General features: G+C 40.3%; 1 protein-coding gene across 1 annotated transcript; it reads left to right on the top strand.

Moving 5' to 3' along the window:
- The first annotated feature begins 225 nt into the window (after positions 1-225).
- MSMO1 (methylsterol monooxygenase 1) lies at positions 226-14,372 on the top strand. Its single transcript, XM_077752735.1, has 6 exons — positions 226-304; positions 5,596-5,875; positions 9,490-9,638; positions 10,701-10,827; positions 12,119-12,273; positions 13,361-14,372. Exons 2-6 carry the CDS (start codon positions 5,621-5,623, stop codon positions 13,554-13,556), a joined length of 882 nt encoding a protein of 293 aa, XP_077608861.1. The 5' UTR covers positions 226-304; positions 5,596-5,620; the 3' UTR covers positions 13,557-14,372.
- The last annotated feature ends 1,097 nt before the right edge of the window (positions 14,373-15,469 follow it).

The raw sequence follows: 15,469 nt of genomic DNA, 5'->3' as shown, positions 1-15,469 counted from the left end.
TCCAGGCGCGCTGCGGCGCTGGCTACTGGCTAGACGCCTCGGTCTCACTATCCTCACTCCATTCGCGGAGCCAATGGCTGGGACCGCCAAGGATTTGTTCACGCGAGTCACACGATTCCGGTTACCTCGAGGACCAATCACAGCGCTGGGAAGGCGGGGTGGGAGACCTCGCAAGCCAATAACGGCAAAAGAAGCCGCCTCGCGCTCTTAGCTCCACCCTCTAGCCGGCAAGGCAGGGTCCGAAGCTACAGCGCTTGGTGGAGTCTGGGTGACGGTGGCCCGCAGTTCCCGCGCCGTCGTCCAGGTGAGGGGGCTGACAGAAAGGCTGGTGGGCCAGGAAGGGGGCGCGGGCGGGCTCCGGCCAGCCGCTCCGTGGTATTGAGGGGAACGGGGTCGGCCGTGGATGCGCGCTCGCGGGGCGCCAGTGTCCGCTGTGAGGACGGAAGGCATGGGGAACAGGTGAAAACTGTGTGAAATCTCAAATGCTGAAATTAGGCTGGGGCGTGTTTCTTGCCCTTTAAGACTTTACAGCCCTCCGAAGACCGGATATGTTGGGAGATAGTTCACAGGGTGAGGGAGGGATGAAGGTTTGACAAAAGCAGACGCACTACTGGGGAGATAAGATCTGTTGCGTCTGTGCAGTGGAGGTAGTGGGGTTGGGAAGGGCGTCTGAGAGGAGGTCGCTGAAGAATGAATGGGAGTTGGATGGGGGACGTTACCGACGAGGGAGTGCTGTGCCCCTTACACGCGAAGTGTGAGAATACAGCGGGAAGGTGGGAGATGAGAGGCGAAGAGTGAAGGCCTGGCAGGGCCTGTGAAGCTTCGCTCAGGGCCTTGGTTTTTTATCTTTCAGGGATGCAGTCCCTCGACATTTTCTTAAAGAAGGGGGTTGACTCCGCTGTGTAGGTCGATCCTGCCATTGTACCTTAAAGGCAGTGTGGAAGGAGGGCAAGCTTAGAGATTGGGCAACTCCAGCCAATGAGGGAACTGCTTGCTGCAGTCCGGGCTCAGCTAAGGTGTATGGGCCCAACGACGGACACAGGCCCGCGGTGCTCAGCCAGACTGCAGAGTTTCTCAGAGAATCCACAGTAACGATTTTTTTTTTCTTTTTCCCTGAGGACGAAGCAGGCTTCCGGTCAATCAGGTTGTCTAAGGATAAGAAAAGGAAAGGAAAACTCACTGTTTCCCCTCCCCTCTCCTCTTTAATTCTTGCGTTGTTTGGTTTTGTTCATTTGGCAAAGATGTATGTATCCACTCTCCTTTCTTGTGTTGGGAGAGTAAACCCCTGAATGTTAATTACGCCAGGTCTCTCTAAATTGGGTGCCAGTTTTGAAGGCTTGACCTAGGCAGCAGAGGAGAGACCGGGAACATTCTTTCAGAGATGACCAAGTAGATGATGGTACAATTCACCAAATTAGTGGTTAAAGAAGACAGAATATTTGGGCACGGTTACAGAGAGCAGTTGGCCGATTTGGGGCATGTTGAGTTTGATGGCCCCCTGAACTGTGTAATTGAAGATGGCCAGTAGTTTTAGATAATCAGAACTTGGAGTTTAAGAGAAAGGGCTAGGGATAGAAACACTATAGATATCAGCGTATTTAAGAAGAAATTTTTTAAAAAATATTTGTTTATTTTTGAGAGAGAGCGCGAGGAGGGGAGGGGCAGAGAGAGACAGAGACACAGAATCCCAAGCAGGCTCCAGGCTCTGAGCTGTCAGCACAGAGCCCAACACGGGGCTTGAACCCACGAACTGTGAGATCATGACCTGAGCTGAAGTCAGATGCTTAACCCACCCAGGCGCCCTGGTATCAGTGTCTTGTTTAAATAGTTTAGGTCACCCCAGGTACTCTGGAATAGTTAGAAAGTAGTAAGGAAAGCATTACTGAGAAACTAGCCTCAATTCTCAAGTCTTCCTTTCTCCAAAGCTGTGGCATAGATATTCTAAATCACAAAGTGCTGTATTCTTTCTTGTCTCCTGGTTGAGTCTTTGGAGCTGATGTGCCCTCTACTCAAAACATCACCAGTTCTTCCCACCCACCCACTTTATTCTTTTTTAATCTGGTTCCCTCCCTCTTATGCTCTGGGTCTCAATTTAGGTGGCATCTTTAAGAACTCTTTCCTGGTCCTCTGTTCTAACACTATTTCCACCCCATTTATTGTTCTTATCACATAATTTTATGATAGTCTCACTGCTTCTTTCTATTCCTCATTAGATTTTACACGTGGAAGTCAAGGGTGAGGGCAGCAGCCAGCACAGTGGCCGCACATAGTAGCACAAATAAAATCTGAGCGAATACATGTGAATCCCAATGTCTTTTAAGGACAGACATATCAGCTCTTCCAGATTGGTCAGCTAAGACACACTGTAAAGAATGTTTCTTGGATCTGGCAGCTAGGAGGTCCTCAGTGATGGTGTTGATAAGGGTAAATGCAGCACGGTGATGACAATAGAAAGCGGATTATAATCGCTAGAGAAGAATAAATGGGAAATGTGAAAACAAAGACAGCCTCTACAGAATAGTCTGTAAGGAGACCTGGGGAAACTATGGGAATTATTTCGTTCTTGCTATAATTTTATCGTGTGCTTTATTATTGATACTTACAGTGGAGCATAGTGGATGAGTGCATAGTCTCCCCCAGTTAGTATGTTTGTAACTAGGGTTAAGAAAGTTGCTTACTCTTTCTAAACCTCAGTTTTTCATTTATAAAATGGAGATAATAAAATTACCTGCTCTGTGAAGGACCAAAGTCTTTAATATAGAGACAGCATGGAACACTCTTAGAACACAGTTCCTGGCATATAGGAAGTGCCCAATTATTGTTAGCTTCTTAAAGCTACTGTGTGTCAGGTCCTAAGTTAAGTACTTCATATGCCGTATGTCTTGGACTCATTAAAACTATTGCTTTTTCTTTTTTCAGCTTTAAAGTGTACATTGTAGTGCAATATCTATATACGTATGTGTGTGTGTATATATATACACACACACATACATTGTGAAAAGATCCCCACGGTCTAGTTACTATTCTGTACATTTTGCAGATGATAAAACTGAGGTTCAGAGAAGTTATATAATTTGCTGGTGAAAAATGAGGATTGGAATGACTTTTATCTTGTGAGTTAGGAAACTGAGTGGAGCTAGATTGCAAGTGGTTGAGTGAGTGGTGTGGGTGAGAACAAAGCAGGGAAAGGCTTTTTGTTAATTTCTCCCTAGAGGAAAAAGAGGTTGGTTCAGAGAAGAAGGGAAGTGGGACACTGGCTTGGAGAAGGCAGAGATACAGGTTAGGAGACTTCTTGTGAAAGTACAAGTGTGAAAACGTAGGAGTATGTTTTCTAAACTTGAGGGAATGGCCTCAGTGAAGAGAGAAAGGTGAAAGATCAGAAAGGATAAGTGACAGACAAGTTCTTAAGGTAAGATAAGAACATAACACCAGTCACTCTCAGAGAGGGTGAGTGAGAAAAGAGAAATGTTGAGGTTGGACTGTAGTAGTCCCATAGTATAAGCCATTTGAGAACGAGTATGACGAGAGAACTAAGGATACAGAGTGAATTAAGAGACCTGAGGAAGTTGGTTGAACTTCCCAGTACCCTCTGTGAGGAACGGTGAGAGGTCAGCATTGGAAGTGGGGCATTTTAAGCACTATTAAGAGTGCTTCTAGGGCACCTGGGTGGCTCAGTCGGTTAAGCATCTGACCTCGGCTCTGGTCATGATCTCACTCATGGGTTTGAGCTCCCGCATCGGGCTCTGTGCTGACAGCTCAGAGCCTGGAGCCTGCTTGGGATTCTGTGTCTCCCTCTCTGTCTGCCCCTCCTCTGCTCATACTCTGTCTCTCTCTAAAAAATAAATATTAAAAAAAAAAAAGTGCTTCTAGAGGCTTAAAATAATTTGTTTTTTAAGTTATCCATCATAATTTGCAAGTTAGAAACAACAGTGAACGTTTTTAGGAAAGTGACATTCTTTATAGGTGTTTCTTTTTTGATTTGGTGACCCATTATGCTTATTTATTATATAGGTAAAGTAGATTCATGAGAAAAGTATAATTGTAAGAAGGTATAAAATGGAAGGTAGAATTTTTCTCCTCTCCTCCCTCACCGCCCCCCCCACCTATGTGTGCACGTGGACAAGACTGTACATCTCTTACCTCTCAATCTCTTCCCCTAAGGGTCACCACTCTAAGTCGTTCCCTGGATACCCTTCCATACATTCTGTGTGTGTGTGCGCGCGTGTGTGAGTGCGCACAGATAAATGCATAACCTTTTCACAGAAACACAAAGGCGGGGGGGGGCCTCTTGTTTTGGGTATTACTCTACAACTTGCTGTTTCCTTCAGCATTGTACCTTAGACATCTTTCTATGTAGAACATACACATGTTCCCTGTTCTTTTAAGTGGCTGTATAATTGCCTGTGAAAGGACTTAGGATTTATTTAACTCCTTTCTTGTTGATGGACTTATTTATGTTGTTTTTCTTTTTTCTTCGGTTTTGCTGCTATTAAGCAAAGCTTCCTTCCGTCTTTGTGTGAGTGTCACTGTATACCTGAGTGAGAAAATTGCTGGGTCAAAGGGTATATTTGAGTTGTGACAGTATTGTTAATTTTTCTTCAAAGACATACTAATCTTTCCATCAGCAATGTATAATGATACCTGTTTCCCCAAAGTGTTAACGTTACTAATATTTCGTCCTGAGCACATTGGAACTTTTGAAGGTTTTTTGGTTTAGGGTGTAGTTCTTTAAGTCGAACCAAGCTGCATATTTGTTTAGTGAACATTTGTATTCTATTTATTTTTCCATGAACCCCTTGGGAATGGCCTTTGTCATCTTTCTGTTGTGTTTTTAGCCTTTTTCTAAAGCACACTTGGTAGCCTTTTGTCATGAGTATTGGAAATATTTTTTTCCAGTTTGTCATTTGATCTTTGGCTTTACTTATAATTATTTATCCCCCAGTCAGAAGTATTTAATTTTTATGTGGTCTTATTTGGCAGATGTTTTCTTTATAGGGTTTTCTTGCTTTTAAGTGACACTCAAAACTCCGTTATTGCACATTGAAATTACAAGATTTTCGGAGGAGACCACACTGCAAAGTCTCTATAAAGATACTTTGAAACTCTTTGTCCACTGGTATTTTTGATCCTGCTCTTGAAAATTAACATGCGGCTTTTAAATCAGTGTCTACAAATGGACATGGTGATCCAGTAGCTGACTTTTTAACCCCACGTTTAGGATCTGAGGAATGGTACTTCTTTAACATTTGTTGTTTTTAAAATTATCAGAAGATGAATCTTAAAAGGCTTATTTTGCTGGAGTTTCACTGTTTGGTTTCTTTCTTTCTTTTTTTTTTTTTTTTAAATATTTTTATTTCTAGGAGTGAGAGAGAGAGAGAAACACATGAGCAGGGGAGGGTCAGAGAGAGAGGGAGACACTGACTCTGAAATTGGCTCCAGGCTCCGAGCTGGCAGTCAGCACAGAGCCCGACGCGGGGCTCGAACCCACGAACCGCGAGATCATGACCTAAGCGAAAGTCGGATGCTTAACCGACTAAGCCACCCAGGCGCCCCACTGTTTGGTTTATTTCTTAATTTATGTATTTATTTTTACAGACTTCTTTCTGCAGAGATTTGAAAAATGGCAACCAATGAAAGTGTCAGCATCTTCAGTTCCGCGTTCTTGACCGTGGAGTACGTAGATTCACTTTTACCTGAGAACCCTCTACAGGAACCATTTAAAAATGCTTGGAACTATATGTTGAATAATTATACAAAGTTCCAGATTGCAACATGGGGATCCTTGATAGTTCATGAGGCCCTTTATTTCTTGTTCTGTTTGCCTGGATTTTTGTTTCAATTTATACCTTATATGAAAAAGTACAAAATTCAGAAGGTGAGTGTGATGGACTTGCAGTGGAATGTTATCATTTATGTTGAATATTTTAAAAGTAAACCTCACTTTGTTTTGAGAGACTCTAGGTCAGAGCTGCCCAATGGAAATTCAGTGAAGGAACATACATAATTTTATATTTTCCGATAAAATACATAAAAAGGTATAAAGAAATAAGGAAATTAACTTTAGTATTGTACTTCCTTTAACACAATAAATCTAAACTATTATCATTTTAACAAGTAATTAGAAAATAAAAGTAGTTAATGAGATAGTTTATGTTCTTATTCTCACAATAAGACTGAAATTGGCTGTGTATTTTTATATTAATTTTAGCCCATCTCAGTTTAGACTAACCGTATTTAAAATGTTCAATAGCCGCACATTTCTAGTTCTACCACATTGGATAGTACAGACCTAGATCATTATTGCTACTGTTTCAAGAATAATTTGTTAAATTGTGCTTCCGTTAGGTGTGACATTTGTCTAATTTGGGCTTAGAAATTTTAGTCTTTAAACTAGCCAGAAAGGAAGGTTATGGGAATTTGTAGATAATTTGCAATTCACTCCTACCCCTGATGTCTCAGCTGCTAAGTGTATGTTAATGTTCTATGATCTTGATTGGGGTTATTAAAAGTTTTGTTTTTTCCTTAAATAATACGGTGGTGGTTGGACGGCATTCATGTCATCCCAAATGAGGAAGTCCTGAGGCTCCTAGTCTCTAGGTATTTGTTTCAGCGCACTAAACTTCTTGCGACCCCACCGTGCACGACAGAGTGTTGAGATACACACAGTGGCTCTTCTCAGTTTTAATCGCAGGGAAAATGGTGAGCTCTGCCACCTAGAGTGCGGCAGGGGTCCCAGCAAAGAATCTGGACCAGCTTATTAGAGACGTTTAGTCAGCACTTGACAAACCCGCGATGGTTTCTAATGCTTGCTGTGTACTTTTCTAAAAAGTCACGCCAAACTCAGACTCACGGACACGTGGTCTTGGTGGAACCTCTGAGAGTGCTCCTCTGTGGAGACTAATTTGCGCTCACCAAGGCCCTGTCAGGTGGCAGGCAGGGGGCACGTTCTCGCCCATCGGGCTGTTAGCCCTGGTGCCTCTCCTGGTGAGTTTCGGTTTCAGTGCTCAGGCCACTAGACTCTAAGCCAAAGGAGGGAAGAACCCAGAGAAGAGAGAGAAAGTAAAAAGGGGCGTGCCCAAAGGGGAGTATCCTCTTACCCAAAATTAAGGACGCACGTTCCAAAATGCTTTTTATAACAGGGCCCGCTTTGAAAGGCAGAGTTCAGTTTGGATGTCATGTTTGGGGTGATTCTGACCAAAGTGTGTCACCCCTTGATGTGTTTAGAGGGCTGATTCGTGGTATGTCTGGCCAGGCCAAAGTGTCCCTGTCCTTCTGCCCTCCACAGTTGAGTCACTGGTCAGAGGTGGTCACTCTTGGAGAGAGAGGAAGACCTTTTTCAGTCATTGTTTTATGAATGACGTTAAAATATAAGGTGGCAAAAGACAGTACCAGGAATTGTCTAGCTGGTTACAGGTGGACTTACAAACAAATGGAAAGGCCGGGTGCTATGGCCTCACGCTGTCTTGTCTTCCTTTGAGTTTCACAACCATTAAAATCCCTGCTTTGAGCCTGTTTGATACTAAAATGACCTGTGATGGTAAATCAGTGCAAGTTTGCACAAAATAAGAGGGTTTAAAACCAAGCAACAGAATCAGTGCAGTTAATTACAGGTTTATGCGTTGTGAAGGCAGAGGCCCTGAAACACTGGAGGGCACCAAGAGAAGCTGCCAGCAGTGAGGAGAGCAGCTTTCAAACAGCACAGACCATGGGACGGTCAGTGTGCGTGCTTGCCAGTGAGAGGGGGGTTTACAGAAAACCCCACAGCTTCTTAGTTCTCTAGCCATTTTCCTCAGGGATGTATATACTAAAAACATTCAATTGTCCTACTAATGGCATTCCTTCATATTATGATACAGTTAGAAACTGTAAGATGGTAAACTCTGATGTGTTCCACTAGGTGGGAGTTTTCGATTGTTCACTATCCTTTTTTTTTTTTTTTTTAAATATTTATTTATTTATTTTGAGAGCGAGCGAGTAAGGGGAAGGCCAGAAAGAGGAGAGAGAGAACTCTAAGCAGGCTACCCCTTGAACTACCCAGGTGCCCCATTCATTGTTCATTATCTTTTAAACTAATTTAGGTACACTTGAACCAAGTGATTTTCTAGTTGGCTGATTTGTGTGTTAATTTCTGCAGTTAAATTAGGGCATCAGATTCAAGCTAGGATATTTAAAGTCTGTTAAGCAGAATTTTTGTAGGGAAAATTTGCCCCAGCCAAGCTCTTTAATTTATTTTATCCCCAGTCACAGACTGGAGGTTTGGAGTAGTGAGGTCAGATAATCTCAGAGTAGAGTTAGCCAATTGATAATGATCTTGTCTAATCCCTTCATTTTATTGTTGAGGAAATGGAGTTGTGAGCATCTCAGACTTAGTTAGCTAGTGAAGGTGGCCCTGAGATTGGAGGCTGACTCTAGATTGGTTATCAGTTGAATGCTTTTTCTTTTTTGTTAGGGAAGACAAAGAATTTTAAGAACAACAAAAAAGAACTTAAAGACCAGAACTGGAGACCTAGATTTTAGGAAGTCCTGGTTCGTGTCACTGCCCATGTGATCCCGGGCGAAGGAGCTGACCTCTTTGGGCTTCTGTTGCTGACCAGTAGTTTCCATACATGGGGTATTATGGTTTAGTTAACGTTGGGCTGGCAGTTGTCTGGATTTTTCAGTAAGGATATTCAAAACAAAGCAAAACCTAATATATATTATCACCATCTTTTTGTGAAACCAGAAGCACCTTTTCTTATCTAACTGCAGCCCTTTAAATCAATAAATTTAGATTTTTAAAAAATATATCTTGCTAAGCAAGTCGATATCCTGATGAGGTTTTTTTGAACATTGTTGCTACATCGATCTCACTTTTCTCGTTTTGGTTTCATCTCTGAATGTCATCATCTGTGGGCAGTAGCTCTCCATTCTTTGGGAACCACTGGACTCATTTCTGAAGTGTTTCCAGCTCAGAGAGTTACAAATCTGTCATTGGATATGACAAAAATCCGTGTATTTCTGGGAATACACTTATTTCTGAGTCCCGCTGAATGACTGGAGGTATCACTTCACCTCTGTCGTCCGGGCTTCCAGTGCGGTCTTTACAGCAGCTGGGGAGGACCTGCCTGTAATGTCAGCATAACACATTCCTTCTCTGAAATTCCTGCTGACAGAAGTGAGGGCTTGGGGGGCAGCAGAGACCGAGGAGTGCAAACAACACGCTGTGGGGTTTTTTTCAGTTTGTTTGTGACCTTTATGCCTGGGTTTGCCTGGGAACGGTTTCTTCACCTATTTAAACCCGTGATGGTAGTTATCAAGAATTCAGAGGGGAGGGTGCTGTGATTCCTGGCCCTTGCTTATTATAACATAGTCACTGTAATATAATAAGATTAATTAAATAACGTAGAATTACGGTCACATAGAAACATTACAGAAATAATTAGAATTCACTCTGATTTTCAGGTCAAGTTACTGATCCACAATACTAAATATTGTGATTTTTCTCCCTAGGATAAACCAGAAACATGGGAAAACCAGTGGAAATGTTTTAAAGTACTTCTCTTTAATCACTTTTGTATCCAGCTTCCTTTGATTTGTGGGACTTACTATTTTACAGAGTATTTTAATATTCCTTATGACTGGGAAAGAATGCCGAGATGGTATGTAGATAAAGATTTAATTTTGATACTCAAGTCATGGTTTATTATCTAGTTAAAATATCCTCAATATTGACCTTTTTCTTTCATTTGGTTAATGTTGGTTCTAAACTGTAGGAGTAAGTGTAGAAAAATAAACCATTAGTAGAAACTTCAAATGTTCCCATTTTTTTGTCTTTCTATATTTTAATATAATATTTTTTTGGAAAGTGATTTCTTTTATCAGAAGTTTCAGTAGTGCCCTTTATATGATTGTATACAGATCCATATGCTTCAGCCAAGAAAAACTATTACATTTTAAGTCTAAAATGAATAAAAAGAAAAGAGTAATTGTGAGAGTTATAAAAGTTGTGTCCATATAGACCCATGTATATAATCTGAGCATAAGTATTTGTGATCAAATAACATTTGTGTTCAAATGTTTGTTCCTGATGTACTCAAATACAGATATACCAGTATATAGGTGTACCCTTTTTCTTTGTAATGTATGTTTAACATATAAAAGAGTTGTTGTCTGTGTGTTCATTTGTATATAAGTTTTTTTTTGCCCATTGCACTTCTGTCCCTCTCTTTGGTGGAAAATGATGATTTTAACTATAATCTCAGTTCAAGCCCTTCATCAGCATTACTCCTTTCCTAGAAGTTTTGGATTTTGTTTAACTCTGATTTTATACATGTGAAATTTATCTCAGTTTTTATTTTTGTTTTTTTTTTTTTAAGTAGCCTCCACGCTCAGTGTGAGGCTCAGACTCAAAACCCTGAGATCAAGAGTCACACATTCTACCTGCTGAACCAGCCAGACGCCCCTATACATGTGCATTTTTAAAAAGTGAATTAGAATTACTACAGTGGTCAATCTCTTTACCCCTTCTCAGATGGTATTATAGAGCCACGTTGTCATAGCAATTTGTTTGTTGATCAGTGTGTCCATAGGAAGGGAGGTAGTTAGTGGGTATTTGGTTTCATGTAATTCCTCAAGCAGTGATCTCACATAAAAGTAAGTTATTTTATACTCCTTGTTTAAGTAAATTATTTTATACTCATTACAGTATTTTCATCTTAAAGGTATACACTGTTGATAAAATGCTTAGGCTGTGCAGTGATTGAAGATACCTGGCACTATTTTTTGCACAGGCTCTTACATCACAAAAGAATATACAAATATATTCATAAAATTCATCATGAGTTTCAGGTATGTTAGAATTATTTTTAATACTTTTGTTTTAAATCTTCTGAGCTTTTAAAAAATTGTCAGTGATGTTTTTATTTCTTTTTCTTTGGCATGAACATGTTAAGACCATAAAACATACACACTCACACATACACATACAACCAGTTCCATAACTTCAAGAAAAATGTTATATGAATAGTTCAGTCTCTCATCTTTGAGGCCAGAGCACTATGTGTCACAGTTTGTACATGGCAAATTAATAAGAGGCCACAATGATGTTAAGGTCATTTAAACTGGATCCGAAAACAATGAACCTGCCTCTTTAAACTTCTAAAACGATTACTGACTTATTTGATTAACACATTTCCACCTCATTCTGACCCCCACAAAAACTGATTTGATCAGAACTGCTTTCATGTACCTTTATCAGACTGGTTATGTCAATGTGTTCCGCCTCAATCCTGATTCCAGGGTATAATAAATCAAGTGTCCCTTTCTGGGCAGAACAAATTCAAATGCATAAACCATAGTTAGAGTTTAAGTTGTTTAATGTTTTTATCTAAAACTATTAAAGGCAGTTACTAAGATTTTATTAAGAATATCTTTAGACCTTTTGATGTTTGGAAGAAACAAAAAGATGTTTGCTTTATTTATTTTTGAGACAGAGAGAGAGAGAGAGTAAATGTGTGAGCACAATCAAGCAGGGGAGGGGCAGAGAGAACGGGAAAGAGAATCCCAAGCAGGCTACACACTGTCAGCACAGAGCCCAGTGCGTGACTCAAACTTACGAACTGTGAAATCATGACCTGAGCTGAAATCAAGAGTTGGACATTTAACCGACTGAGCCACCCAGGCGCCCCCACAAAAAGATGTTTTTGCTGAGAATGACTGTTATTGTTTATGTATCTTGGCTAGATTTATTGTCATTACATAAAGAAACAATATAATTTTATAAAGCTGTATGTATAAATAAATTAGAGTATATGTATTAGTCATGGTTCTCCAGAGAAACCAAATCAGTAGGAGACACACACACACAGACTGATTTTAGGAAATTGGCTCATGTGACTGTGGGGCCTGGCAAGTCTGACATTTGTAGGACAGACCACAGGCTGGAAATTTGAGCCGAGTTTCTCTATTGAGTCTTCAGGATTCTTTCTTCTTTTGATGTTAGGCACATCAAAAAAGTACTTTCACAATCGTGTCCAGACTGGTATTTGACCAATCAGACCATTGCGCACTGTGGCCTAGCTAAGCTGACACAGAAAATTAACAGTCACAACACACTGTCATTTTTATCTACTTATTTTAGGCTCCATTTGGAATGGAAGCTGAATATGCACATCCCTTGGAAACTCTGATTCTCGGAGCTGGATTTTTTATTGGAATCATGCTTTTATGTGATCATGTCTTTTTTCTTTGGGCATGGGTGACCTTCCGTTTGTTGGAAACTATTGATGTCCATAGGTAAGCTACGGTTTCTATTCAGATATAAGGTATCATAAAATATATCTTTGTTTTCATGGTCATGAGATTATCTCTCTAAGCAGACTAGTAGGACAAATTAGTTTTGTTATTTTTACTTAAAACAAGAGAACATAATCATCGGACAAACAGTATTCTGTATATTCCTGTCTGGCAGTTGTCATTTTTACAGGTGGAATACACTCATGTATTACTTGGTCAAGTGAAATAAGACTTTGATACTGCCAAACTGCCTTCCAGAAGGGCCCCTCTTACCTTCCCAGGAGAAGCATATAGGAGAATGATTGCCCTTGCACAGCACCACCAAGCTGAGTAGATGCAGTCTCTTTACTCTGTGTTCTTAAGAGAACAGGAGGGTTTTCAGTGTTGTGATCTGCATTTCTTCGGGGACTTGAGAGGCTGTGCATCTGGGTGTGCTCACTGACCAATGTGTTCTGTCGTCTTTGAGCAACCCTTTTATATCCATTTTTGTTAGGTTATATGTCTCATAACCTCTTGGGTCATGTTAGTCTTGTTTGTTACATATGTTTTGTCTTTTTAGAATATTTTAATTTTTTTATTTTGAGAGAGAGAATTCCAAGCAGGCTCCGTGCCGTCAGCGCAGAGCCCAATGTGGGGCTCCATCTCATGAAGCATGAGATCATGACCTGAGCCGAAATCAAAAGTCAGACAGTTAACCAACTGAGCCACCCAGGAGTCCCCAGTAACTCCTCTCCTTTAACTTTTCCTAAAGGACACATACTTTTATGGGCATTACAAATGGTGGTGAAAAAGCTCCTCTAAAATGAAAAGAAAACTAATTCTTAAAAGTCTGTGTCTAAAGATTGATTACTATAATCCCTCTATCTTGATATAAAGATCTATCAAGGTTTTTAATTTCTTAAAATAGTTTATAGAATATGTACCCTTTTTCTGTGAGTTTTTGTCTTTTATAAACCTGTCAGAAATAAAGTGACTTAGGTGACCTGGAATGTTACTTGAACCAGTTAACAGGCAGATGACTCAATGAAAATGTCCGTTATTTGACGGGTATTTATTTCCTTCATAATCTTTACCATCTTTATTTCAGTGGTTATGACATTCCTCTCAACCCTTTACATCTCATCCCTTTCTATGCGGGCTCTCGGCACCATGATTTCCACCACATGAACTTCATCGGAAACTACGCTTCAACATTTACATGGTGGGATAGGATTTTTGGAACAGACTCTCAATTTATTGCCTACACTGAAAAGATGAAGAAGGCTCCGAAAAAGACTGAGTAAATAAATAGCTCATCTAAACCTTCCTGAAGATACACTTTCCCTAATTGAAGCGAGTAGCTAACATTGCTTCTGCGGAGCAGAAATAAACATGCGTCTTGGCTGCCAGGTGATACAAGGAACATTAACGACCTTTGTCTTCCTACTGGGAACTTTTTCTACTCTACATAAAAGCTCTGTATGTGTGGAAATAAGTAAATAGGTACTGAAAGACAATTTTCATGAGGAAGTTTCAAAGGCCCCGTTGCTAACCTTATGGAAAGGTTTGAAGTAATGGGAGAAGTATTAATAATCTATGTCTTTCCCCCAATAACACCTCATAGTCCTAAAGTGGAAATTGGTCTTTAAAATCTTTTAAATCTGTGGTGGCCATTTCAGAAACTCTTAGCAGGGTGTTGGCCTCATATTGAACTTCACACATTTTTTAGAATTTGCCTAAACATCAAAGTATCATGGGTTGGACCACATCAACTGACAGTGTGAGTGAGGCTGCCGAACGAACCAGGAAGAACCCGCACTTCCACTGGCCTCGCCCTATGCTGACTGGCTTGGGGAGATTCTGTCTCTTTGAGAAGTCCTTTTGGATTGCAGAATACTACTGGTATCCATAAATGAAGGCATTTCTGAATTGTTGTAATTGGAATATTTTAGTATAAAGGTTTTTGGGTCACTTGAATTTTTAAAACAATTGAGCTTTATTTCTCCTGTTCACCCTCTCGTTTTTGTAAATCAAGTAACTGTATCTTGAAACATTGTGGACTGACTTGCTGTATTTGCACTTTGAACTATTGAAATAAATGTGATTTTTTTTTGTCTGATTATCTGGTTTCCAATTTTAAGCATCAGCTGTCATTTTTTATTCTTATAAGGAAAAATACAGAAATCGTTAAATTATTAAGTTTTGTAATAAAAGGAATAATTCTACTTTTTTAAGTGCTTCATTTGCTGAACTTTTTTGGCAGTTTCAACATGTATTTATAAGGCTATGGTTGTGGGCAATTCCATTGAGTTAATAAGGTGGAGGATATTGAGACAACTCTTTTCTCTGCTTTGAAGATGTATGTTTTCTGTGCAGGTGGAAGAATAGAGCTGATCTCTGATAGAGCTGATTTAATCTGATACCTAGATTCCAACTCAAAAAAGTTGATAAATCTACAAAATTGTACCAAATTGTTATTCATAATATGGAGCCATTTTCTGGTTTCTTTTCCTTCTTTTGAAAACGTACAGTAAGGGGATTCAAACAAGGATTCAGAAAGTTGAACTGAGAATATTCTGCTAGACCATGTTTTCTCATTTGTACCTAGTCCATATGACCCTTTTCATTCTTTATATCCTTTCCCCTTCCTGTGCAGGTGTGGGTTTAAAATGTTAGCTCTTAATTCTCAAACAGCAATTTTGGGGCTGTCTTTAAATATCGTGCTGATTGGCTATCTGTAGGAATTTTTATTCCCTACCTTTTGTTCCCATATATTCACGGAACACAGACATCTGGATTAGTAAAGGGTGACTCAGTAGGTGGGGGGAGGGTGACATCTACTGTTGGAAATGGTGCGAAACAACTCGGTTCACCTCATTCATTCTAGTTAATTTTCTGAGCACTTACTGTATACCCTGACTTCTGCCATGAGCTTTTATTTTTTTTTTTTTAATAGTTTATTTATTTTTGAGACAGAAAGAGACAGGGCACGAGTGGAGGAGGGACAGAGAGAGAGGGAGACACAGAATCCGAAACAGGCTCCAGGCTCTGAGCTGTCAGTACAGAGCCCGATGCGAGGCTCAAACCCACGAACCATGAGATCATGATCTGAGCCGAAGTTGGATGCTCAACCGACTGACCCACCCAGGCGCCCCTGCCATGAGCTTTTAATGCATGATCTCATTTAAGTCTCTGAGGCAAATGCCATTCTCTCCAT

The sequence above is a fragment of the Crocuta crocuta genome, unplaced genomic scaffold (genome assembly GCF_008692635.1).
Source record: "Crocuta crocuta isolate KB4526 unplaced genomic scaffold, BGI_CrCroc_1.0 scaffold346, whole genome shotgun sequence".
NCBI classification, from domain to species: domain Eukaryota; kingdom Metazoa; phylum Chordata; class Mammalia; order Carnivora; family Hyaenidae; genus Crocuta; species Crocuta crocuta.
Note: the sequence above shows the minus strand (reverse complement) of the source record. Positions and strands in the feature narration are given on the sequence as shown.

Bases quoted from the DNA above. Each gene is read 5' to 3' on its own strand.
- MSMO1 (XM_077752735.1), top strand. From the start codon at position 5,621: ATGGCAACCAATGAAAGTGTCAGCATCTTCAGTTCCGCGTTCTTGACC. The intron at 9,639-10,700 runs GTATGTAGATAA...TTCATCTTAAAG, and splicing joins TGGGAAAGAATGCCGAGATG to GTATACACTGTTGATAAAAT. The intron at 10,828-12,118 runs GTATGTTAGAAT...TACTTATTTTAG, and splicing joins AAATTCATCATGAGTTTCAG to GCTCCATTTGGAATGGAAGC.